Source organism: Stegastes partitus, unplaced genomic scaffold, assembly GCF_000690725.1.
Source record: "Stegastes partitus isolate 25-593 unplaced genomic scaffold, Stegastes_partitus-1.0.2 Scaffold272, whole genome shotgun sequence".
In the NCBI taxonomy this organism is placed as follows: Eukaryota; Metazoa; Chordata; class Actinopteri; family Pomacentridae; genus Stegastes; species Stegastes partitus.
Window position 1 is genome coordinate 426623 of NW_007578003.1, and position 27597 is coordinate 454219.

At 39.7% G+C, this 27597-nt stretch overlaps 1 protein-coding gene across 1 annotated transcript; it reads left to right on the forward strand.

Moving 5' to 3' along the window:
- Positions 1-275: 275 nt before the first annotated feature.
- Positions 276-27597, forward strand: smc3 (structural maintenance of chromosomes 3). Its single transcript, XM_008282450.1, has 29 exons — positions 276-446; positions 1248-1323; positions 1480-1518; positions 1617-1684; positions 1874-1945; positions 2639-2718; positions 2813-2891; positions 3008-3125; positions 3592-3767; positions 4066-4146; positions 4665-4829; positions 6825-6946; positions 7493-7706; positions 8056-8159; positions 10082-10181; positions 11176-11336; positions 11773-11914; positions 12208-12358; positions 12917-13069; positions 15971-16122; positions 16316-16474; positions 17845-17952; positions 18241-18349; positions 20100-20347; positions 23075-23287; positions 23777-23968; positions 24484-24661; positions 24999-25105; positions 26711-27597. The coding sequence occupies exons 1-29, from the start codon at positions 432-434 to the stop codon at positions 26780-26782; spliced, it is 3654 nt and encodes a 1217-aa protein (XP_008280672.1). The 5' UTR covers positions 276-431; the 3' UTR covers positions 26783-27597.

The following is a 27597-nucleotide window of genomic DNA, read 5'->3' on the forward strand; positions in this document are numbered from 1 at the left end:
TAACGACTCTGCGTTTGGCGCCTAGAGGAGACCCAGTTTGAATGTACCAACTTTACAAGTAGGTAGGTAAATAAATAGCAACCTTGTCGAATCTGTTGTCACCACAAAACACACCATGAGCCCATGAACACACTATTCAACAGTTTAAATATTCTAATAATCAGCTTCCCAATAATTTATGTCAGTTCAACACACTATTAATGAACCTTAATTGCGGCAACCCCGTGTTCACATAATGGTATGCTCCATTCCATCCCGCCCCCGCCGCCATTTTCCATGTTATTCTCTTTAGCCTCTCAGTGTTTTGCAAAATTTTAATGCAATAATTTGTGTTGTTAAGTTTGGGTTATTAAATTCCCGGCTTCTCCGTTTCGTGGAGAGGGGAGCTTTATCTCCAAATTCTGCCGAGGAGAAGCCCCGCTTAGGCAGCCATGTACATCAAACAGGTAAGCTAACAGCACCAGGCTTGTGCGTGTTGCCGACTAACACTGGCCTAACATTAATTTGGCTAGCACAACGTTATTCCACTGAATGATGGGACTGTGGACACCGAGGCTTTGGACAAAGTATAACGTTAAATGGATTGCAGAACAAAGTAAAGTCACCCCGGGGAGTGCACAAGTTGAGAAGCTAGCTTGCTAATGTTAGCTAGCGCCGTCTTGAATTGAATTGCCCGTTCCCTTCGCAACATGCTAAGCTAACGCTGCAAGGCTCACGGTAAACGAGCGGATTTTAACGCTTCTGTTGGCTAAAGCGGTAAAATGCCAAATAAATTTCAACACCTAGAAATGTGCAGTTTGATAGTACTGTGTTTGCTAAACTTATTGTGATTTATGTTGCTGTTTCGCGTATAAGGTTATCAATGTACTGAATGAAAACTAACGTTAGCCCGTAAAGTGACCGTCAGTCAAGGCCCTGTTGAATTCATGCCGGGCTTATGATAACTACGTTTGCTGCTCCGATTCGCGCACAAGTTGCACATGTTGAGTCCAGTTGTAATCCTGCAGTAAGAAATAGTTCGTGGCTTAATACTGGAGTCGACTTGTCTGTTTATCTATCTTGCCTTGTTGCACATATTTTTCTTGTTGCCTGTTTTATAACATGTGCAGCACTTCGGTCCAGCCCTCTTTTAAACTTGCACTATACGGACTTGATTTGTTTTACTAGCTCTATTTTGTTGATGGTGTCTTAAATGCAAATGATGTTAATTCTTGTGTGATCATGGTGGTCGCTGGGTTTTTGTGCAGGTCATCATTCAGGGGTTCCGAAGTTACAGGGATCAAACTGTGGTAGACCCCTTTAGTCCGAAGCACAATGTCATCGGTGAGTTTATCTCAAACTTTTAATTCCGGTTTTGTATTGTATTGCAGCTTTTAATTGAAGAGTGCTTGTGACTTGGATGAATGCATGTACATAGGCTGACGGATCGAATTGCTTTCCTGATCATGTTGTTATTCTGTCTTTTTTCCCCTGTTACAGTTGGAAGAAATGGGTCAGGAAAAAGTAACTTTTTCTACGGTATGTGAATTTTACCTCATCACAGTCAAACATTTAGCCTTCTGTGGTGTTATTGTTGTTTAAAACTGTGACTCTTCTCTCTTTTTTTTTTTTTTTAGCCATCCAGTTTGTGCTCAGTGATGAATTCAGCCACCTGCGACCTGAACAGCGCCTGGCCCTGCTCCATGTAAGTACAAGCATATGTGAGACGCAACACAAATCCCACCTTGTTTTAAAAGTGATTCTCTGACATAGTGGTTGTGTAAAAAATGTCTTATTAGACGTGCGTATGTGTCTGTGATTGAAGTACAATGGCTGAAATGTAAAAGTCAAATCTTTTCCTCTAATATATATATATTTTCTCCTGTCACTGCAGGAAGGAACTGGTCCACGTGTCATTTCGGCTTTTGTGGAGATTATATTTGACAACTCTGACAACCGGCTGCCGGTAGGAATGGCAAACATCCTATATTGATCCTATTACTGGACTCGCTGACACACTGCTTGTTTTCATCTTGATGATGTTCAGATCTTTCAGTCAGCCTCTCAAATAATACCGTATCTTCTCTGTGTACATGTGAAAAATAATTACTTGACATTTTAAGCCCCAATTTGGATATGAATGAATGTCCAGTTTATTTTTTTACTGCTGATGTTAGTCTAACAGTGAAATTGTTAGATTTTTTTTCAAAGCTTGTATCACATTAACTACAGATTAAAAAATATTTAATTTCAGAAACTAAACTAAACTTAAATAGCTATGAAACGATGTAATCGTAAGTTTAGATTTGTACCACAAGTCTTAGAAAATCTTTAGAAAATGAGCATCAACATCTTCAGTCTGAGCTCTCAGTGGAAGTGACACATTTTCACTATAATATGTTATTAATTTCATATAAAATTCCCTGCCTAAATTGCTGTGGACTGTCCTGACCACTGATAATGTGACACTGCCTTCAGTGCAAACTTATTATTTGGATGATGAAGACCAGATGTTTATAGCACTCTAAATATCCAAAGGTTCTTTTCACTGAGTGTGAAGCTGTAATCACACAGCCTGCTAATACTGTGGCACAACCAGCCTATTCCGCTGCTGTGTGTGATTCGCAACTTGATCAGTGATACATAAATCTCCCTCCAGATTGACAAAGAGGAAGTCTCCCTTCGCCGTGTCATTGGCGCAAAGAAAGACCAGTACTTCTTAGACAAGAAGATGGTGACGTAAGTATTACTGTGAATCGGCCCATTTCCTTGTAATCACAGGAAATTACAACTCTGTGATTCCATGGTATTCTAAGTGCTGTTCTTATTGCAGTAAGAATGACGTCATGAACCTTCTGGAGAGTGCCGGCTTCTCCCGCAGTAACCCCTACTACATCGTCAAGCAGGGAAAGGTGAGTAAAAAAAATAGCTGCCAACCTCACACTTGTGTATTACATAATAGTTTTTTCTGTGCTGTGTAATAAATTGCAGTCTTCAAGGAAGGGCATTATTTCAATGTTTCATGCAGATCAACCAAATGGCCACAGCGCCTGACTCCCAGCGTCTCAAGCTGCTGAGAGAGGTGGCAGGGACAAGGGTGTATGATGAACGCAAGGAGGAGAGCATTTCTCTAATGAAGGAGACGGGTAAAAACTTCTTAACTCCATTTATATGAATTCATAAACCACTATGAATTATTTTTTGAACATGAGTGATGTTGGTATGCTTTGATTTATGTTTAAGGAATGTGGTCTCAAAATTATCCTGCGTTTCTGTTTTGAAAATGTTTCACATTGTTCATCAATATGTAATTGGTAACTTTCATACTTTAATAAGCCTAAGGCAAAATATATATATAGTGCATGCTGCATGGTAGCTTTAAAACTTGTTGTTAATTTGGAAAATAAAGTTAGGAAGGTGACTGTTGTTGTCTTCTAGAAATAAGTCTTGAATTATGAAGTTGTATGAATATGCAACACAACATACCACTTTTCCTCTTCTTCTTCACCACAGTGAAATCATGTCCTGTATCAAAAAACTGCTTGGGAATTATGTGTGAGATTAGTGGATGGTTTACATGTTCTATTGAACAACCAAACGTGTTTTCTCCAGAGGGAAAACGAGAGAAGATCAATGAGCTGCTGAAGTACATTGAGGAGCGTCTGCACACCTTGGAGGATGAGAAGGAAGAGCTGGCTCAGTATCAGAAGTGGGACAAGATGAGAAGAGCTCTGGAGTACACCATCTACAACCAGGAGCTGAACGAAACCCGCGCCAAGTTGGACGAGGTAATAAAGATGAGAAAAAACTGTACTGCATATACAGAGTAAAACACTAAACATATTAGGTTTTGTGATCTTTTTTGATGCTGGTGTGGGGAAGTATCACTACCCATTACTTAAAACACTATATATGTGTATATTTAATACAATTGTGATTATAAAATAATATTATCCTGAACTATACTGTAACCCTTAATGGTCCTTATTTAAATACGAACAAATACAAGAATCAAGTTGTGTTGTTCCTGTGTTTTCTTCTTTTTGTTGTGTACAATGATTTTGTATTTTGTTCGCTGTCCTCCAGTTGTCCAGCAAGAGAGAGACCTGTGGAGACAAATCCAGACAGCTGCGTGATGCTCAGCAAGATGCCCGAGACAAAGTAGAGGTAAAGACTTTCATCACAAAGAATGACATCCATAACTGGGATCAGGGGTGGGTGAAAATACACATTGTTGTAACCATCATGGTGTTGCAATATTTAGTGAATTATTCAAGGTGTTAGATTATTTAATATGAAATGAAATGAAAACACTGTTCTTACTGTTTTATGCTTTGAGATCTTCAGGTTGGGCATAGTTTATGAATCCTAATGTCACAGTACAGTATTGCCAGGATTTGATTGTGTGGTAATAATACAAATTGATTCTTTTATATAATAGCTTTACATCTGATGTCAACGTGATCTTTTGTTATTTTGTTATGTAGTAAGCAGTTTACTACATATAAAGAACAGAAATGAGTGAATGTGGACATAGTTTTAGAGGGCTTAAGTAGTCAACGCTCCTGACAGTATGTGGCTGTGGATCATCATTTAATCAGTGTGACGGAAGTAAGTTCTTATTTTTATTCACATTTGAACTTAATCTCACAGCCGGTTTCTTTATTTTGGCTCCCTTTCTGTAGGAGACAGAGCGCGTTGTGAGAGAGCTGAAGTCTAAGATCTCTGCCATGAAGGAGGAGAGAGAGCAGCTGTCGGCCGAGCGCCAGGAGCAGATCAAGCAGAGGACCAAACTCGAGTTGAAGGCCAAGGACCTGCAGGACGAGCTGGCAGGCAACAGTGAACAGAGGGTACGGAAGCCTCCCATCTGCGTCACACTGCACACGTGATGCTGTACCAACAACACCCCCCTTCCCGCTTCCCCTTCCTCCCTCTATGAAGAGAAGGATGGTTTTCTTTACGCTTCCAGCCCACTCCACTTAACCCTGTTATTAGCTGATAAGGCGGGTACATGTCCTCAGTTGCTTCACTTTGCAGGACAGGTTTTTTTTTGAGAGAGGAGTGTACCACATGGTCAGCTTTTGAATTTGGAGAAAGACTTTACAAGTAGAGTAACATGATCAAACAATGTAGATGCAAGTCCACAGTACTTAAGTCCACCAGTGAAGTTTAGTCCAGAGTTTGCTATGACCATTTTGAGGTTATATCACATTCTGATATATCAGCTTTGGGCTGTGCTTAGTTTTGGGATAGGTTTTTCTTGTTCACCTAGATCTTAAGTATCAGTTTTTACTTGGACTCCTCTGTGTTCGGTCTCGGGTTGCTTTGACAGCCCTGTCAGTATCTATGTATACTAGGATTAGGCAGGAAATGGTAAATAAGAGCTGCCAAAAGTGGTTATTTATGGTTTTGTCTAGGGATTTGTCATCGTTTTTTGTTTTATTTAATGTGGAACAGAGGTCTTTGCATAAAACATTTAAGACATTAATATGTAAAATATCCATATCGTCATCAATTTAAAACATGTCACCCTGCCCAACTGTGCAGATGCCCTGTGGGATGAATTGAGAACCAAAACACAGTAAGCACTAGCCTGCATATCAGACTCTCTGCCATCAGCTCCACTATACATCGTTCCTGGCATGGGTTTTTGTGTACAGGGTTGGCATGGATCACTCTCCATATGGCCTCGCGTTGAGTGTGTATTTGTGTGCACGTGTGAGTATGAAGAGGATAATCATACATAACGGCTTTATTGGCTCAGTCTGTGTGTGAACCATGATGAGTCCCAGGCAGCATGCTGGCTGTTGGTTGGATTAAGCCCACCTGGCTACGGCTGGCATAACACCAGCCAAAAGTTATTGGAGCAAAATGAAAAGCCTCACTAGCTGTGGGTGGGCCTGGTTTGATCAGCCACCTCAAAGCTGATCAAACCAGGGGAAAAAGGAAATGTTTCCTTTCCATACCTGTGGGAGGACAGCCAACCGACAACAAAAATATCTGTCCACATTAGTAGTCGGTGCACAGGTCTGCTGTTGGGGAGATCCAGGTGAAAGATATGATCCTGAAAAGGCACTTTGCTAAAGAAGGTTACACTTGGCCTCTGTGCACTGACACTAGGGATTCTATTGACTTTTATGTACCACATAATAATAGACAGAAATATACGAAAAGGTGGCTCTCAAAGTGACAAAGAACTCGTTTGATTCCAGTTAGAGAAAAGACTCAATAATGGCTGAAGAATTCGATAAGACTGATTGCTGCTGAAGTTTAAATTACCTTTACTACAAGAGGGTTTTTTGTGTACTTTGGTGATAGTGCTAGCAGTTTAAAAGTGCACACGTTGGCTTTCTGCATACTTGACAGGATAGTCACACTTGTAAAATGGTGGAAAACGTTTTTGTTTAATTGGCACAGATCTTATGCATGTCTTCTGATGGATATCCAGATTTTGAAATTTGAGCAATTTCTAAATCTAAAAATGTTGTGTGACATGTCTTCTCCAGAGTTTTCTCATCTTTGGACATTCAACTCACATCATTGTGGCTTCTTTTCATTTCCAACCACATGTTTTTCTCCCCTTTTGGCCTTTCATTTGTCAGCTACACGATTATTTTGCTGTAGCCTAATAATGTGATAGTACAATTTAGGGTCAACCCAAGAATAGATGCTTTTATCCTAAATCACTTACTAGGTAATCATTGTTATTGAGGAATATTCTTTCTAACTATTGAAAATTTTTCCTTGCTTAGCACCATTTTCCAAATATAGGTCTCTCTTCCTTTCTTTAGAGAGCTCTCATTTGAAAGATTTGTTGCAAAAATAGTATGTTCTTTCTCTTGCAGAAACGCCTGCTGAAGGAGCGTCAGAAGCTGCTGGAAAAAATTGAGGAGAAGCAAAAAGAGCTGCAGGAGACCGAACCAAAATTCAACATGGTGAAAGAAAAGGAGGAGCGGGGCATCTCCAGGTAGGGATGACTCATCCTCAGCTACGGTTCCTCGAGCAGCTGGTGACCAGTCATAACTCGATGAGTCAGTCATCACATATTGAATACATTTTGATAGCAAGGGATCAAGAGGTGCATACACATGAGAGGTTTGTGAATTCTCTTACAAAATACACAAATATGCAAACATTTAGATACCTTAATTGCAGGAAGGAGAACTAGGGAAAAAAAAGTTCTATTTTTTCTAGTGTTCCTTTGAAAGACACCATGTAAGTCACACCTGTGTGTCTTTTCAAACCTGTGGTGCTTGTTTCACAGGATAACAAGGAAATTCTAATCATACATTATATTTCTATGCACTGTATTATATGACTGTACCTGATCAAAGCAGAAGCAGCAGAGAAGGGTAGAGAAATGAACAGTTGACTGACAAGGTTGTGAACTTTTCACATATCTCCATGCATAATATGTTGAAAGATGAATAGGATTAAGATGAATGATTGATGTAGCTTCCTGTTTGAACTTGTGGTTTAGTTGATAGATCTATAACCTCCCATCTCTCGCTAGGCTGGCTCAAGCTACTCAGGAGAGGACAGACCTGTACGCCAAGCAGGGCCGTGGTAGTCAGTTCACCTCCAAGGAAGAGAGAGACAAGTGGATCAAGAAGGAGCTGAAGTCTCTGGACCAGGCCATCAACGATAAAAAGAGGCAGATTGCAGCTATCCACAAAGACCTGGAGGACACAGAGACAAACAAAGAGAAGAACCTCGAGCAGTACAATGTAAGATGTTTTCCTCAAAGAAATTTTGCACTAAACACAGGGAGCTTTGTTGTTCCGTCTGTTGTAACTGTGGCAGAAATGACAACCTGTGCAATTCCTCTGCTGCTATTAATGCTTGGACCTACTAAACTGTTCCATTTTTTCCCCTCACACTTACATCTGTTTGCTGTAGCGGTTTGTAATCCTGTGCGTGTAGCCGATGAAGCCTGTAAAATCTTACATAATTTATTTCAGATTGATTTAGAAAGGCTGTGATGCATTGTATTTGGCTTGCAAAAGGTTTCTGCTGTTTTGATCTGACCTCTTGTCAGGAGAGTTTGTCTGACCCACTTTCAACTTTTGTCTTCAGAAACTCGATCAGGATTTAAATGAGGTCAAGACCCGTGTGGAGGAGCTGGACAAAAAGTATTATGAAGTGAAGAACAAGAAGGATGAACTCCAGAGTGAAAGAAAGTAAGAGCCGTCTGCTTGACCTCACATCAGTTCAGTTTTAAAATTCAGCCTCCGTTTGAACTCATTGTTGTTTTTGTTGTGTGTGGTTTTTGAGGACCTCATGATTTAGATGAATCATGAGTCATACCTGCATTTTGAATTGAGTTGAAAGGTTGAATTGTTCATCCTTCCTTTAAGCCAATATGCTGTTTCTGCTCGGCAACCTTTAGTTACATACCAGTGTATTGTTGGCTGTGAATGTCACCGAGTCTTCTCAGTCCACCTTAACAATGAAGTTTATTTATGTAACACAGAGGATGATACCTCGGGCCCCTGCTTCCAGATCTTTTCTCTTTTTTTTTTTTTTTTTTTGATTTTAAAAGGTCTTTCTTTGTGTTGCAGATAAGTAGTGAAAATATAGTATACAGCCTACTGCTTCTTGAATGACAAAGACAGCATTCACATTCAAGCCTCTCCAACTCTTATTTGGCACACTCAAAACTAATAACATGTATTTTCCCTCAAATCTAAGAGTACACGATTCTTTTAAAATTTAAATACCCTTGAATATAGTAAGACCCTTATTACTATCACAAGTAGAACAGATTAAATGGATATTTTGTGGTTGATTTTGTATCCTTTAGTTGACTGTGGTCTACTGTTTTTTATCCACTGTAATTATTTAACAAGAGTTTAGTCAACATGTGTTTTACTTGAGGAGAAAAGATGACAAAAAAGAAACAGATTACACATAATGTAAAAGTCAAGGGGTTGTAATAAACTTTGTTTTACATAACATTGTTGGTCACAGTTTGCCTTTGATATTCCTTTTAAAATGGACAAGGAGTCTAGGAGTCTAGTTATTGAAGCAATATGATTAATTTCTCATCATCTTTAGAGGCCCCATCCACTAAAAATCTGTTTTTTACATTAACATGTCAGTGGGGATATTTTAGTGTGCTCGAAGATGTGTCATGAGCAAAATAGGCAATCGATGCCATGGCTGATCATTTCCATCTTAAATTTGCAGTCTTCCAAGCAGACAGTCTCAAAGCAAACCCAGAGAACCAATTCTGTTTACTTGCAGGGTAGGACTTACTGCATCATTATTCTTCTTTGGAATTGTTTTCTGGTTTAAACATTTAAGGCCAAATTTCTCGAAAATGATTACATGCCATTGTGTAACATAGAGTAGTTTTTTAGTGGCTTAGCAGAGCCTTAATTTAGCTAGTTAACTTGAGCCACTGTGCGTGGTAGGAGAGGGAGGAACCACATAGATCTGTGCATTTAGGGATGGTAATATCCATCAAGGGTTGCAAGGTTGCAAGGTTGGTAGCACTGTTGCCTTGCAGCAAGAAGGTCACTGGTTCGCGTCCCGGTGAGGACACCCGGGATCTTTCTGCATGGAGTTTGCATGTTCTCCCCGTGCAGCGTGGGTTCTCTCCGGGTTCTCCGGCTTCCTCCCACACAGTCCAAAAGCATGTTGAGGTTAATTGGTGATTCTAAATCGTCCTTAGGTGTGAATGTGAGTGTGCTTGGTTGTCTGTCTCTAAGTGTAGCCCTGTGATAGACTGCTGACCTGTCCAGGGTGTCCTCTGCCTTCACCTTAAGTCAGCTTGGATAGACTCCAGCCCCCCATGACCCTAGTGAGGATTAAGCGGTGTATAGATAATGCATGGATGGATGGATGGATCATCTATCAAATGTCAAATCACCTTGTAAATATTTCTAGCAAGCTGTTGCTGTTGTAGATATTTATGATAAATACTCATCAAGAATATTACTAAAGTAGATAACTGTTTTAGTATAGAGTTCTTATTTCAGGTTGAGGTTTTTTTTGGTCACTGAATGACTACTTTTCTGTGAGTATCATGGCTGCACTTTGGTTTTAGTCTCTCTGGTGACATAAGTCTAACAGTGTGTGACTGTCCATATCTGTCCAGCTACCTGTGGCGTGAGGAGAACGCAGAGCAGCAGGCCCTGGCGGCCAAACGAGAGGACCTGGAGAAGAAGCAGCAGCTCCTTCGAGCAGCCACCGGCAAGGTCCGTGTCACTGTGCATGACTGCGTAATTATTGACTTGCATAATCGAACTACGGGATACCGAATGCTTCCGTCTGGACACAAGTAAAAGATATGTCTGTGTGTAAAGGAGCACAGAAATGGAGGACTGGAAAAGATGGCAAATTTTTGGCACCACACTAATCGTTTTACACACAGACATACATGTGCTTATCTCCCTTTTTCTTGGGATGACACTTGTAAGCCAGAGGTAGACCTGCCGTGCTGCACATCTATTAAATCTTACTTGCAGACAAACTGTGGAAGCAGAAATGGGCGAGTGAAGATAAATCAAATCCCAAGTAAAAGAGTGCCTCACTCTTCAAGTGAGCCCACCTGAATACTGCCAGCCACTTTGTGACTCAGGCAGTTGTCAGGATAGGTATATCAAATGGAATCATTCATCTGCCTCGCTGCTGGCACCTTATGATAGCTAGCTAAATTTACATATGACTCACACCTCTCTGCCTCATCGAGTCATTTCTTCTGGGCATTTACATCAATCAAATATCACTTCTGAATAATGTCTGCTGAGATGAAAGAAGGCTGTTTGTAGCTCTATGGACAAATGTCCTACATTTATTTTTCCTACATTGGTCCTGGCTGACTCATCCCCTCTCCAGCCTTTGATCGACTCTATCTGTCCTCTTTCACATTTTATATTTGCGGTCTGTAGTCGGGTTTAAGTGTTGAACAACATTGAGATAGTACACATTGTGTTTTCTGTTTTTGTCATGCCCACATGATGTGTTTGTTTTTTTAATGTGTTCATGGTGTTTGTCATGAAAGATATTTTTCTCAGAGTTTGGTTCAATGATTTTTTTTGTATTCTACAATAATTGTTACATGAATATGTATTATATGTTTTTTTTGTAGTCATTCAAAAATCATAATTTCATGATGGAATTCTGTTATTTAATCTTTGTTTTATATTATTAATGTTATCGTTACTCCTCTTCTCCCTTGTGGTCCTCCAGGCCATTCTTAATGGTATTGACAGCATTAACAAAGTCCTGGAACATTTCCGCCGGAAGGGCATCAACCAGCACGTCATCAATGGTTACCATGGCATCGTCATGAATAACTTTGAGTGTGAGCCTGCCTTTTACACCTGTGTGGAGGTGACTGCTGGGACCAGGTGTGGATTGCTTTTATATTTTCACTGGTAGCGCCTTCTCTTTATTTAGTAAACATATTACTATCAAACAGTTGAGTGTGAAGTTTGTACAGAAACACACAGGCTGATATAAAAACAACAATGGCCCCACTTCCTCCATTCTACAAGCAAGTACAAATGTGTCCTTTGGGTGCAGCTTAGTGCTGCGTGGGAAGATAGCAGATTGTTTGAAAAATGTGTAGTATTAAGTTTCTGCTTTGTTTGTAGTATCAGTAGACCACGTGACTTGGGGTTTATCATTTCTTTCATCTGTGTGTTCATAATTAATTTCAAATTATTCTACTATTCTGTCTACTTGTAGGAATGGATGTTTTAAACATGTTCTCACTTTTCACAGGAACTTGTTGCCTGTTTACAGCCATGATCTGCAGTAAAAGTGACGACTTGTGTTTTTCAGACTGTTCTACCACATTGTGGAGACTGACGAAGTCAGCACCAAAATCCTCATGGAGTTCAACAAAATGAACTTGCCTGGAGAGGTCACATTCCTGCCACTGAGCAAGCTGGATGTCAGAGACACCGCCTACCCAGAGACCAATGTAAGTACCATGCATGACCTGCATTTGGTACTTTGTATGCTGTAAATTCAGTCCACCAGCAAAAGGGTGTAGCTAACCCTGGAACAATTAACAGAAATGATTTAAAAACATACTTGATGTAGCATCCATTCCCTCACTCTTACTTAATCATCCTCCTCCTGTGGGGCACAGTGAGCTCCCTTAGTTTTTCCTAACAACCGGTTACCTTTTGTTACCCATTCTAGAGACAGATTTAGGTAATGAGGCGTATAACATTTGCCATTGTTCATACCGTTTTATTTTTGCCCCATAAGGATGCCATCCCCATGATCAGCAAGCTTCGCTACAGCCCCAACTTTGACAAGGCCTTCAAGCACGTGTTTGGGAAGACCCTGATTTGTCGTAGCATGGAGGTTTCCACCCAGCTGGCCAGAGCTTTCACTATGGACTGCATAACTCTCGAGGGTAAGCTGACCTGTGATACACATTACAGCTTACACTACTGGAACACTGGAAGTAGTAACGTAAAAGTGGAGTGGAAGCTTCAAAAAGAGCAGGCATAGAGATTCAGACCAAAAGGCAATCAGCATCTGTTCCAAATGAACAAATATATGGATGGTATGCTTGGCATCATGTAGCCTGAGTCATATTATTACTACAGAGATTAGTGCCGGTTTCTCTGGTGATTTTGTAACTTACATTTTACATTAATTGAAATCTACAATATTTGCAGCATCTCATCTTTTGTAGTTGCAATAAGCTGTTTAATTGTTTGTTCTGCGTCATAAAACCTCATGCAGAGGGACCACACACATGCAGACTGTGGAAAATTAGTATTGTAATGTAATTATTTTAGCTCTCCACCCTGTGTGAATCATACTCCCAGTTAAACTATCCGTAGCAAATGTGAAAAGATTCGGATGTGTCTTTTGATAACATGTAGCATTTCTGACTTGCCTCTGTAACACTCTGGGTAATACTGTAATAACGTTCCATACTGTATATTATGTTGTGACCTTCTAGGTGACCAAGTGAGCCACCGTGGAGCGCTCACAGGAGGCTACTACGATACCAGAAAGTCTCGCCTGGAGCTGCAGAAAGACATGAGGAAGGCTGAGGAGGAGCTGGGTGAGCTGGAAGCCAAACTCAATGAGAACCTGCGCAGGAACATCGAACATATCCTTTCAATTAAAACATGTAATAAGTTTGTACATCACTGTACAACACTGATGCCCACAGGAAAATGTGGGCTTCATGTGCTCTCCGTTTTGAAGTTAGAGCAAAAGCAAGAATAACTCTAAAAATTATTTTGAAGTTTTAGAAAGTGCCCGTATGGCTAGTTGTGCCGCAGATATCTTTGAAGTATTCGTGAAGATGAAATGTGCGAGTGTTTCAAAGTAGATCAAAAGGTCTTATTCATTCTCTTTCTGTTAGATGAGTTTGGAATAAGTTTACTGGAAAGTGAGTCATGCAGCTTTGTAAAAGCTCCACCAAGTGATCGCTTCACCACAGATACATTTTTTTCCCCCCCTTTTTGAGATTTATTGATTTTAGCGAAATGGGCTGAGTCACATCGGAATACCAAGAAAATAGAGGAGTGTATGACATCAGACTAAATGTTTCTGCATTTGAAAAGTAATTATTAACTAAACTGAACAGGCTTCTGTCACTTTGAAACATTGTTTTGAAATCTATAAAGAGTGGATACAATTAGTCAGAAATGAGTTTCTCGTATCTGTCAGTTCCAGCAAAGTGTTTCACTTTTCAGGGTAGAATTGGCTGTTTTTGTGAAATGTTAAAGCGATGAGTTTCTTTTCAAACTAACTTTTCCAATTCATATTGAATTAGTCTTGGATTTTTTAAATTGAGTCTTTGGATGTATTGTGAGGATAGTTGATATTGCAAGGCAAACTTTAGCTTGCTGTTGTCTGGAATGTGCTGAAATAAAGGGGCAGTTTTGATCAACTGTAGACGCTATTATTAGTAAAATGGAGGTGCAGACAACAGTCTTAAGCAGTCACTATTTTGCAACTGTATTAGAAAATATCAGTCTCTAAAACAAACTTTGCACTATCGTCTTCTGTTGATGAAGAAATGATTTTATTCCTTTGCCAGTGTGCAGTGTATAGGAGCCTTTCTTTTGTCCAGAACCTATATTGAAAGCTACAACACCCTCTCTGAATTATAGGGTGAAGTCATACAGCTAAGCCTTTCTTTTATTGTGGATTAAATCCATCTGCATTATGTAGCTAGCTGAAAGCCAGCAGGAAGCTGACTCGGTTTAAAGAGGTCAAGAAAGATTAGTGTACATTTGGTTATATCGGTCAGAGCCATGACTCACTGCTGGACAGTCCATGAAGGCAAACGAGTGGATCAGAGAGGATTTGTGTTTGCATGTACACTGAGTTTATGAATATGGTCACTTCCGCACAGGTATGAGTAAATGTGTATTTGCACACCTGTGTGATGGGCTGTAGCTTCTCACTCACAGCCAGTCGTGTGTGTGTGCACCTAGTGATTATGTATATATGCGAGTAAGCCGGAGAAACAGGCAGCTGTGTTGATGACATGGTCCCCATCCTCCCGTCCTGCAGCAGTGAGTCAGAGAACAGATCAATTATTTAAAAGCCTCTTGTTGTTCACTCTCCACTGCTGCCCTGTCGATAAGCATGAGATTACAGTGATGCACCTCACCCATCCTTTCTGTTTTTTGTTTTTTTTACCTGCCATCTTCATTTTGCCATCATGTTGCAGCATAACTATTGGAATTACATGCATTGTGACTGTGCGTAACTGCAACAACTTGGTGATGTGATATGCACCTGATTTTTATTTTTTCATAAGCATTGATGTGCTCATTACTGAGATTAATGCAGGTTTTGATTACATTTTTTTTTTTTTTTTATACAGAGTAGTTGGCAGCCTGACGTCAGCTGTTTTCATTCAAGAAAACTATTAGATGGTCTGAAGCGAGCTTTTTTTAAAAAATATCTGCTCTGGTTGACAGGCGGGTCCTGTGACTTTCAGTGGCCCTTTTAAATCAGCAGATTGATTGGCTTTAGTGTTCAGTGAGTCCCAGTAAACCAAAAAGACCCAGAGGAGTGTGGCAGTCCTCAAAGATCAATAAGGCTGTCTGTTAAATTAGCTTAATGATGAGTATGCGCAGCCCTCCTTAATCCTCTGCCTTGATATCAGTGATGACACCATCTTCCCTTTGAAGCCCAATTATATTATTAAAGCGCTCTGGGTTGCACTAAAAAGCCTCCAAGCTGCCCCTTGACTTTATTTTCTAATGAGAACAGCTTTTACAACCTTAGTGAGGCTTAAGGATAGAGTAGAGTTGACTATTTAAAAATCCAGCTTCTTTTAATCACAGTCATACACAATTGATCATTTTAATTATAAGTTATAGACCAATTAACAAACAAGCACGACACTGACACTAATAGAAACTAGGGTAATTAGCGATAATGTGTGAAACAGATTTATGCGCTCAAGGGTTGTTCTTTTACCTCATATTTGCAAGTCATTTTTCAGTGACTGTCAATATAATAAGTTATTGATATTCTGAATGCATGTTGCACTGAGCATAACCTGAAGACAAATTGCTTGCTGCAATGCTACACGTCACAGGACTCCGTCGAGGTTTCTCTGGCAACTGCTGCGGTTTTGAATTTAATTTGTACCCTGGCAAATATTGCATATTGCAGGCGCTTTCTTTACTGATGCCTGTAGAGTCAATAGTATTATCAGAGGGAGTCAAAAGAGACCAAAGAGAATGTGAATGAAACATTTGGTAAGCTGTTTGTTCGCTGCATATCCTGGATATACTTTCTGTTTTCCAAAATGGAACCTGATGTCAAAATTTCTTTTATTATTTGTCTGCGGTCTATACCGATGCAAAGAGCAGTATGTCGTTTCGATAACGTGTAAAGTAAATACAGCACACACGCACACTATTGGGTAGAATAACTGAAGTAATATGGACAGCTGTATCGACACTGCATCACAGAAAGTTTGGGAAATTATGAAAAATAGAAAAACCAAAGAGTATTTTTCCTTAATCCTTTCCTCCACGTATCAACAATGAGATCGACCAGCTGATGAACCAGATGCAGCAGATCGAGACACAACAGAGAAAGTTCAAAGCATCCAGAGACAGCATTCTGTCGGAGATGAAGATGCTGAAGGAGAAGAGGCAGCAGTCAGAGAAGACGTTCATGCCCAAGGTGATTCTTTAATTTTGTTGTTACAGTATCATAAGTTAAATGTGATCAGAGTTTACAAAGACCAGACTGTCTTACTCATCCTGTAAATTAATTGTTTTGCTTGATCTCTTACTGGGGCTCAGTCTGTTCCCAGCATTTTCTCATTGTGCTTGTCACTGATGTCCAACTCATTTTTTCTCTTATTTCTCTTCAGCAACGCAGTCTCCAGAGTTTGGAGGCCAGCCTTCATGCCATGGAGTCCACCAGGGAGTCACTGAAGGCCGAGCTTGGTACAGATCTGCTCTCTCAGCTCAGCCTGGAGGATCAGAGGCGTGTCGATGACCTCAACGACGAGATTCGTCAGTTGCAGCAGGTCAGGAGACTATTCGGGACAGACACATATGATCTGTGTCTATACAGTTTATTACACTTTGAAGCAACTGACGGTGACCTCTATCCTTTGTACAGATACTTGTTTAAGGGATGAAAATGTTGACGTGAGACAGTGTGGTGCACTGAATCATTGCCAACTGAAGACCCTGGACAGTTAATTTACAACACAAAACGCAGTAATTATTCTAACTCTATGAAAAGCCTAAAAAGGACACCATTAATTAAAGAGTTTGAAATAATCACTGTTTTACTGATAATTCAAGAGTAGTGCTAACATTAGTTTTGAGACAATTGATTTTTAATTTAACTCTTGTGTTTAGTCGCTTAAAGTGTTTATTGTATTACTTTAAAATGATACGTTCTAAACTCTGATGTTTTAGTAAATTTTGTTAATTAATTTAGCTCTGGAAACTAAAATATATGGGATATGATATTTAGTACATGGGGCAACAATGGATTCCATTGTTCCATACCTGGATCTTTCTGTATTGCTTGTTTCTACTTCTATTAGAGCTCTGGCCCTGGCTTCAGAAACCTTTTTTAGAAGTGCACTGTTGAAGCTGAAATAGTGGGTGCACCCACACATACTTACATGTAGTTCAGAGAATAGGCCTGTTACCTATATTTTGTTGTCTCTCTTCGCTCTCCACCTGCTGCTTCTGTATTCAAATGATCTGACGAAGGTGAGAGTAGCAGGCAGCAGCTGTGTGTGGGATGTTTCTGTGATCCAGCGTTGCCCCTCTTTCTCTTTCGCTGCCAACTGCTCTCAGCTCTCACCTCAATGAACTCTCAGCCATTCCTGCAATCATTGCGCAACAACGCCCCTGCAACAGGTAGCCTTTCATGTATGGTTCTGCAGTGTTGGCAGTTGTTGAATTACATTACCTGTGACATAACACTTGATTTTGTATTAATGAGTTATTGTGAATGTCATTCGCCTGGATGTTAGTTTTTGCACATACAGGGATGTTGGTGAACAGTTTTGGACAAAGAATTTCCAGCAACAAATGTCCTTTATATCTGGTTTACATATAACTACAGCTATACACAATTGTTAACATTGGTTTTCGTCTGTGTAGACTGAACAGTGAAGATCACTGACACATTAGGGCATTCAAGATGTTATTGAAGGCAGGAACTATTCAAAATCTGCTTTTAGATAAATTGCTGCTTTCTGGCAGTCTGACTGCTGTATTTTATGCAGCACATCTCTTCTGAATGACACACAAAACAATGAAAAAAAGAACTTGTTGATATTCAATTGCTTTGAACATATTAATGTCCTCTTTACACATGTCAAAGGCTTCACATGACTAACCGTTGTGTGTTGATCTCTTTGTCCTCTCACAGGACAACAGACAGCTGTTGAATGAGAGAATCAAGCTGGAGGGCATCATGACCAGAGTGGAAACATATCTCAATGAGAACTTACGGAAGCGCCTTGACCAAGTGGAGCAGGTAAACTATTCCTTCAGACACCCTCAAAACAAAGTGTCATACACACAATAATGGATTTATGTCTTTTACTTTTGCTTTTCTTCATATAATCATTTCTTGCACAAAACCTGCAAGTTAAAAAGTGTTTTGTTAATTTGTTTTCAGACGCTACATCATTTATTAAATATAAAGTATTGAAATGTGTGCTGTTGAGTCTTTGATTCACTGCTTTCAGTCATACAAGTCAGAAGAGGGGTGTTTGAATTTGCAAGACACTGTTTTGATGTTGCCTCATATGCATTAACACAGGAGCTAAATGAACTGCGAGAGACTGAAGGCGGCACGGTACTCACAGCCACAACATCTGAGCTGGACGGCATCAACAAACGTGTCAAAGAGACTTTGTCTCGATCAGAAGGTACGTATTGTAGTCTTTAAAAATACATTTACCTCACAGGCTGGTTGAATACAATATGTACAGCAGAGCTGATCAAAAGCCAGCATTGGCTTATTGTTGGTGGTTGGTTGTAGCTAGATGTAAGCGTGTATCTCAACTGTTCAAGAGAAGAAGTTAAAGTATTAAAAAATTAGAAAATAGTGCCAACATTATTTATACAAGTTTTATTTATTTTGGTTTGTCAAAATAAATCAGTACAGCTTGAACTTAAATGAACAATGAGCAATATTTTCAATGTCTGGGTTATACACTATATTGGGCTGCGGTGGCTTTGCATGAGGTAAACATATATATAGAAAAGAATGAAATCCAGCATTACTCACAGTGGTCTCACAGCTCTTACTAGTATTATTATGTAAGTATCACTTAGTTGCCTTTCAGCGTTGGCACACGGTGCACTTGTATCTTTTGTGGCCAGCACCATCTTTGATTTCATCCAGATCATCACAAACCCACACATCTTTACTGTTATTTTAAGAAAGTCAATAAAAAAGAGTTAACCCTCTGAACCCCAAAACTAGCCAGCAGGTGTGACAGGTATGTTATCTTTAAAACTTCCCAACTTGCAGTTTGTCAGAGGAACAAAAATAGAAAAATCAAAAGATTAACAACATTCTGACAGTTCTAGAGCAACTATCTTCACCAAATCTAAGCTTAAAATTGCTATCTTTCGTCAAAATTCCTTTGTTCTACACGTCTTATTTGAAAATAAACTTTGCTCTAACCAGATTATGTTAAAACACAAGAAATTCTGTGCTTCTCAGCAGAACTGTGAAGCCATTAGTGGCTCAACTGTGACGAACGGTAACGTGACTAAAATTCTGGAAAGATTCTAAAAACACAGGAGCAAATAAAACAAACTGCTTGAGGTTCAGAGGTTTTCTTCTAAACAGAAATAGATGTAATGATTTTGGGATTGTTTATATTAGTAACCTTTACACTAGTACGTATTACCACTTGAAAGCTATATTTTTGGGTAAGACACCTCACTTGCAATTAGTAAAACACTGCTTCCCTTTCTAATCTGGTATCTGTGATCCTTGCTGATATATTATCTGTTGGGCCTAATTTGTTTCCAGTTGAACGTATATATGCAGAAACTGTAGACTGCTCTCTCTGGGTTGGTACCGCCAGCAGATGGTGAGAATTGCTGTGATGTATTTGACTCACAGTTTGGATATGTTGCTGCACAGACGGCCTGGTCACACAGTTGTCTAAATGTTCTGGTTGTGCTGTGACTCAGAAGAGGCTGATAGAATGTGGTTATCAGAAAGCACTTGTTCCTTAATAGAATTAATTTGCATAGATTCATATTTCATCACTGGCACTAATTAAAGACATTCTCACAGCGTGATCTTATTCTTAAGCACGTAATATGTACAATCTTTTGTTCTTCACGATTGTCAGTTTACCCTTTGTGATTCAGTGCTGAATGTGATGTCTCTTTTTTCTTTTCAAAGTGAAAATAGTTTCTGGATTTCTTAACAAAGGCTGTAAAGATTAGTAGAGTAATAGTAGCTGCTCAGCAGAGATACAACAAGGCTGTTTTTCTTGTCTGGTTTTGAAAAGTTATATAACTTTGAAACCCATGGAATACCACGTTACAGCCTACTCATTGTTTGTTGACATCTATTTTTGCCATGATATGCATGCACTGATGCACTGAAACCCATCATGTCTCACTTGTTGCCTCCTCCAATACCTTCCCCAGATCTGGATACTCTGATTGACAAGACAGAGGCAGAGATCAAGGACCACATAAAGAGCATGGAACGATGGAAGAACATCGAGAAGGAGCAGAATGACGCCATCAACCACGACACCAAGGAGCTCGAGAAAATGACCAACAGACAGGGCATGCTGCTCAAGAAGAAAGAGGAGTGCATGAAGAAAATCAGAGAGCTGGGTTCACTGCCTCAGGAGGCCTTTGAGAAGTACCAGACCCTCACGCTGAAACAGGTACACCCACAGTGCTTAATGATGTTACGTGTCTGCTTCTGGCTTTTAAGTGTTGCTTTTCTACCAGCCAACACCAGCATCATTTAGACATGTAGTGAACAGTGTTATTATTTAGTGTGAATCAATAATATCTTTAAATCTGTCTGCCTTTAGTTGTCAGAAAATTAAAGCAGTAACAAATTAGACTTTCTTGAATCACTTGAGGTCAGATGATGAGCTGTAACACAACACTGCCGCATACATTTGATAAGGAATGGAACAGCCGTCTATCCACCTATACACAGAGCAACATCAGCCCTTATTTGGAGTCGTATTTAACTCAGCTTAAGCAATTTACGGCCACTTTTCTGTTTTCTGTGGTCTTCCATCCACCATCATCCAAGAGAAGCTGGCTCTTTAGCTGCTAAATGCTCCTTTTATGTTCACTTGCGAGCAGATAACTGTCATTCTGCTGTTCAGTGTTCTTTACTAAAAACAGCTACATTCTGTGGCTGAAAATACGGTCAACAGATCAGTAGGACTCCATTTGTGAGCTGTGAAAGCATAACATTGAGCTGAAAGATGGTGAAATGCTCTGTGTGACCTTAGATAAGCAGTCTGACTTTACACTGACACCGAAGACATAACAGCAGCGGCATTTACAACAATTAAGTCAGTCCACTGAGGTCAGTCTTCCTGTGCATCTTGTTTTACCCCCTGAATCACACTTGGGAATATGCACACACACACACACTCACACACACACACACACAGCTAGACCCAGGTCTCTTTAGGAATAAAGCCCGAGGCTATCGCATCCCACCCACTCGCCAGTGACTCAGACACTAGTTAGTGCTCTGTCTGATTTTTTTTTTTTTCCAGCCGGCTGCCTCTGGGAGCAAAGACTGTGAGTTGAGTGGACTTGGCTGCATCTTTCATAAGCGTCTGAGTGTGTGCGATGTGTGTGTCTCTGTATGTGTGTCAGCTCCCTGCCTTGACAATGCTGAAAATAGCCTCACACTTTCTCATAAACACTCCACGTAGTTAATCTTTCTCCACAGACACTGCTTGGGGGGGCAAGATGGTGCCATTGATTGCAGAAGTGGATGAGAGGGCCAAGTAATAATGGCTCTTGCTCATGCTCCCTTGGTCATTAGTGATTCAAACGGATGAATTTATAGTTTGAGAGTTTGGAAAGTGTGTTTTGAGCCAGACTGAACTGGTTCTTAATTAATCAGGCCATGTCATCTTCAGATGTGAATAAAATCTTACAGAATATTTTTAATGAAATGTATAATGGATCTGAATTCATGTCCTCTTCAAGTCAGTAAGTGGAACCAATGTACACGCTAATATTAGCAGGGTATGACAAAGTTTCAAGCATTGCAAAGTTGTTTTTCAATGGGAAAAATATGAAAATACCAAAATCACTGAGCAACACTTACTAGCTTTGAATTTGAAACAACAAAAAAGTTTGTTTTTTTTTAAAATTAGGAGTGATTTTTATTAAAAGCTTTAGAAACTTGATATACAGAATTGAATCAACCATATGTGCATTTTTCCTACACCAATGATTCCCCATTTTTATACCTTAAAACAGATAGTTCAGTCAACAGTGTGGTATGTTGGCATAAATCAACAGTTTTGTCATTCATTTTAAAAACACAACATTCATATAAGTCTCTAATCAACGACAAGTACTTTGTCTTTGGCAGCACTGATGTTTGGATGTGCCATGAAGTTTCTTTGCATTAACTTGAGCAGCAGAGAGTTGTGAGTCACAAGCAAAACAAGACAACGAAATTTGGATTTGAGGATGCGTCTTCAGTTATTTTGACCCAACATAGTGCTGTGAAACTGTTTGACAGAGTTTTTGTAATAAGAATAGGTTAACGTCTGCAGACTATAATAGACTATGTAAAGGATGAATCCAACAAGCAAACATCTGCTGAAACTGTTTAAATATAGACACACAGGGTGATCAAGACCCCAAGGTGGAGGTTTTATTTGAAGTTGTAAATTCCTGTGTATCAATAGTTGAATTAAAAAATAAAATAGACACTTTATGACTCACTTCTGTGCCACACAGGATATAAACAATATTAATAAGCAATTAACCTATTTTTGCGGTTGCAGAGGAGATTGTCGCATACGCACAGCTTGCACCCTGCTGTCTTGTTTATTTCTCTTTTCATTTATTGTAGCGGAAATTCAGTGTTTCAGCAGCTGCTCCACAATCAGTCTGCGTACATTATGTGTTTAATGTCACCACGGGGTTGCTGTAGCAGTTAAGGCACTCAATGTTGCCCAGTGTCAGTTAAAAGAACAACAAAAGAAATGACCTGTTTACTCCCAAGTGTAAAATACATCAATACAAGCCGTTATGACACAGCCTAAATATACAATTCATAAACAGTTATTAACAAACGAAGCAAGTGATTCATTTTAAGGAGGCTTGGTGTTAATATAACTGCTGAAACTTTTTTTAAGGCACAACTTGGAGGAAGTGCATGCCAGAAAATATATTGTAGATTAGCTGCAGTACCTCATAACCTTCAAACAATACATAACATCCTGATATGGAAAAGAATGGAGTAAATAAATCACAATGCACTTACGGTACATTTTCCACTGAGCTCTGTAAACAAGTTTGTTTTGAGGAGTCATTTTGACGACGCTGACAGACTGGCAGTCTGATCTCACTAGCAGCTAATGATGTAATGTTTCCTCTCGCCCCCTCTCCAACAGTTGTTCAGAAAGCTGGAGCAGTGCAACACGGAGCTGAAGAAGTACAGTCATGTCAACAAGAAAGCTCTGGACCAGTTTGTCAACTTCTCTGAGCAGAAAGAAAAGCTGATCAAGCGTCAGGATGAGCTGGACCGTGGATACAAATCCATCATGGAGCTCATGAATGTCCTGGAGCTGCGCAAGTACGAGGCCATCCAGCTCACCTTCAAACAGGTAAACCTCACACTCTGGGCAATGCTTGAGGGAGAAATGTTTTGATGTCAGTTGCTGTCACTCATAATTAGTATTGGGAAGTTTGGAGAGAGAAGTCAATCCTGCTTTTGTAGGACCATGAATGCACACTGCTGGTAAGACGGTGTGGAGAGAAGATACACAAGTTGGTTTTAGATTGGTGTCAGATTTGCTGAGTGTGTTGCAACAAAGCATGAGTTTTATTCCTGAAGCTGTTTAAGAATTCATGGAAATAGATTGTACTAATTTAAATCCTTTTCTCTGGATATTTTACTTACAGGCTAATATGCAACATGTTCCATTTGTGTTGCATTGATGTGCTTTTCTTTTCTTTTTTTTATTTCAACCTGCTGTACTTTTTTAGCATTTGCTAATGCTTTGATGATATTAGAATGCAGAATGAAACTGATACATAGCAGTGTGACTTAAATTCACTCTGCCTTTCCCTGCCATGTTTTTTCCTCCTCTCAGGTGTCGAAGAACTTCAGTGAGGTTTTCCAGAAACTGGTACCAGGTGGCAAAGCTACGCTGGTGATGAAGAAGGGTGACGCTGAAGGCAGCCAGTCTCAGGATGAGGGAGAGGGGGGTGCAGACAGTGAGAGGGGCTCAGGATCACAGAGCAGCGTTCCCTCGGTGGACCAGTTCACTGGAGTCGGCATCAGGGTAAGTCACTTATTTGTTTTGTGTAGATTGATTTAGAAGGTTTAAAGTCATTGTAAGATATGGATTTATTATGAAGATATATGTATTCAAATCAGCAAATATTAAGAAAATGCAACAAGGAAAAGCTTTCTGGTCTTGATTTCTTCAGATGAAAATACATTCAGTGCTAGAAAGCATTAGAATTATGTTCTACCTCCGAGGTACCCACACTTTCTTCAGTTTTTGTCTGGTCACGTGCAAATGTTTATTTCTGGAGTCCTGATAAAAAGTGTCCTTGTAAATCTGATCTTTCCCCACAAAGCGGAACCAAGGTGATCTTAGTCATGCAATGAGTAATACCTAATTCTCTTCACACTAAATTTATCTTGATCGTTATTGAAGGTGGCATAACGGTGCAAAGGGTTCATGTGTCCTCCCAATAATAGAACCTCACAATAATGAAATCAGTGAGTGAAAATCGCTTTGTTTGTGTTTCTGCTTCGGGTGTAATTCAGCAATTTGCGTGTCCTGTGTAGGTGTCGTTCACGGGCAAGCAGGGTGAGATGAGAGAGATGCAGCAGCTGTCTGGAGGTCAGAAGTCTCTGGTGGCTCTGGCCCTGATATTCGCCATCCAGAAGTGTGACCCAGCTCCTTTTTACCTGTTTGATGAGATCGACCAGGCCCTCGACGCCCAGCACCGAAAGGCTGTCTCAGGTATAACGCTGCTTTAAGTGTGCACGCAGAGAAAACAAAGGGTACCAATGATATTATCAAATAGCAAGAAAAGTAGACAGCAGTATATTCTAATACCCACTTCTAATACATTTTACACTCAAGAAATCTATAAGGCTTAGTTAGATTGACAGTGTACATTAATGTTTGTTCTGGTGTTTTTGATTCACGAAAATGGTATTTCCCAAAATATTAGAAAAACTAAATGCGTACACAGATGTTCATATTGTTTGCTGTGCTTCCTCCTGCCTCCTTACAAAACAAAATTCAAATATATACGGTATAAAATATAAAATATCTTCCCTTGTGTCCGTTGCAGACATGATTGTTGAGCTGGCCGGTCACGCTCAGTTCATCACCACCACCTTCAGGCCTGAGCTGCTCGAGTCTGCTGACAAATTCTACGGTGTCAAATTCAGAAACAAGGTGAGGCTTTCCCTTCACACTTTGTATTTCTACTGAGGGGCAGGATTTTGTGAATTATCCACAGGGATCATACAAGTTTAATCTTGCCCGCAGAGGTTTTCTGTCAGGTGTTGCCACTGCCACAGCGTTTCTGACAAACCAAATGCTCTTGATGTATTCAACATCTTACGTTAAGACTTAATGAGCCACATAAGTTGAGGAGAATATGCAGCACAAACTATCCAACTGAGCGACAATTTCAGGGCATTTAAAATTCAGTTTTCCTAATTCTATGATGTAGAGATGGGGGGAAAAAAATCTGTATAAAACTACTTACTTTTGGATCAGTAGTGTGTGTTATTAGGTTTCTCCAGCTAAACTCTAATTTGGATTTTTTTATACAAAGAGCTCTCAATATGTTGATGCAATACATTATGTTCACTTACGATTATTTAGAAACCCTGAACAGTTTCTGGGCAATTTACTGCGGAGTCATTGTTCATCACAATGTAAAGTCCTACACCTCTATGGAAACCGCACAACCATGACGATATGGAAGAAGGAAACAAACGTGTATTTTGTACACTATAAGCCGCCATAAATCATCAAAGAAAATCCATCTGTGAATTTCTTTGGCTACTTATTTTTGCAAAAACTCGAAAAACCTGAAATCAACGTGTTCAACATATTTCCAAGTATCCATTCTGGAAAAAATGGTGGCTTTACATACTATAGATATTATACTAGTTCAACATTTAATTTGTTGTAATACTTGTCTCCTGTCTGTAAACAGTCTACAGTTCAACTGAAAAGTCCCTGAAATTTTGTTTCGTGACTGTTCAGTGCTGAGTCACTAATGGCTGAACGGTTGAGCCAAGGAGAACAGAATTGTAGTTGTGTTTGAGTTTTTTTTTTGCTTTTTTACAAAATCTGATGAGCTCAATTGGTTTATTTTTGGCAAACAAATCATAGAAAAAAAGCTTAGACTTGGTTAATTTATTCTTAGGAACCCAAGAGCGCGTGAGGGAGTTGGATGATCGTCTGAAAATGACCAATTTTTCTACAGTTTCTGGCTCTGATAGTTTGTATAGTTTGGGGAATTAAAAAAAAAAAAACTCAACAAAAACTTGAGTTTTACGAGTGTAAGCAGCCAGTGTCTGCTTCTGTGATGTGCACTTCCAACTATTAAAACCATAGTGCTGCATTTGCTGAAATATTCTCTGCTATGTTCCTGTGCAATTTAAATGATACAGTCAGCATTAACCCAAACAGGACCACGAGGTGTTTCACAAACTATTTCTATGCCTTTTCCTGTCCCCATCAATGTCCCTCTAACGTCTTCACAGATGGTCCGTCACTGATTTACTGTGAAAGAAAGCAGCATGTTCACAAGAGAGTCATTATTTAATGTAAATTACAGTTGATGGTGAACAGCCACACCTGGCACTTTCCCCCCCGTCTATTTACCAGGTTTGCATTCTGCTGAGCCGCCTTTGTGAAAACCAAAGCAAATATTTCCTCATTTAGTTTCTGAGCTTTCATAACAATTCTGATTACTGCTGAGTCAGAGCAGCCAAAATGGAGGCATTGATTGGTCATTAACTGTGCGTGTCTGTGTGTCTGTAGGTGAGTCACATCGATGTGATCACGGCCGAGCAGGCTAAAGACTTTGTGGAGGATGACACCACCCATGGTTAATAGTCTTCTGCTCTTCATCATCCTTCTCGCCTCCTCCTCCTCCTCCTCCTCCTCCTCCTCCTCCTCTGCCTCTACAGTGCACTGTAGCCTTCTACAACAAGGCCCAAAGACCGAAATCTCTCTAAATCCTCTTTTTTTACAATTTTATTTAGTCCTGTTGAAGATAAACAATGCAGCATGTCGAAGCTTCTCAGAGCATCTTTGAAGTCGGGATAGATAACACTCAGAAAAACCATTTTAAGATTTTAAATCATTTAAGGCTGATAAAATATAAAAATGCTCTCATTGTTGAAAACCTTTAAGCAGCAGCACTGACAACTAGGAGCAGTGTAGTTACTTTACACTAAACAAACTCCTCATTTGGTCTGAACAGGTCTTGAAGACTTCAAGCACTTCAAGTTAGCGTCACTGTTAAGAATCTTTTTTGTGTTGAGTTTTTCAGAACCGGTCATCTGATATGAAACCAGAGATGCTCTCAGAGGTAACAAGCTTTCAGGATCTTGGCAGAAAACAAATCCTCTTGTGTACAGTTCAGTGTTTTGATATGACTTAGACAACAATTGTTAAACTGAAAGCTCTGAGGAGATTTGGGGAGTCTTATGGATGTTTGTTTTTGTTGCCACCTTTGAAAAATACCTTCATCAGAGTTCCTTTTTTACTCTGAGGTATCTGTAATGTATACTCTTTGTACTCCTTAAACATTGCTAACATGTTATCTGTCATAAAAGCCGCGTGGCTTAAAATGTTCAAAGGTTGTGGTTCCTTTTTATGGTTGTTACTGTACTGCGTAATTTCTTGTCTGTAGGTCATTTGAA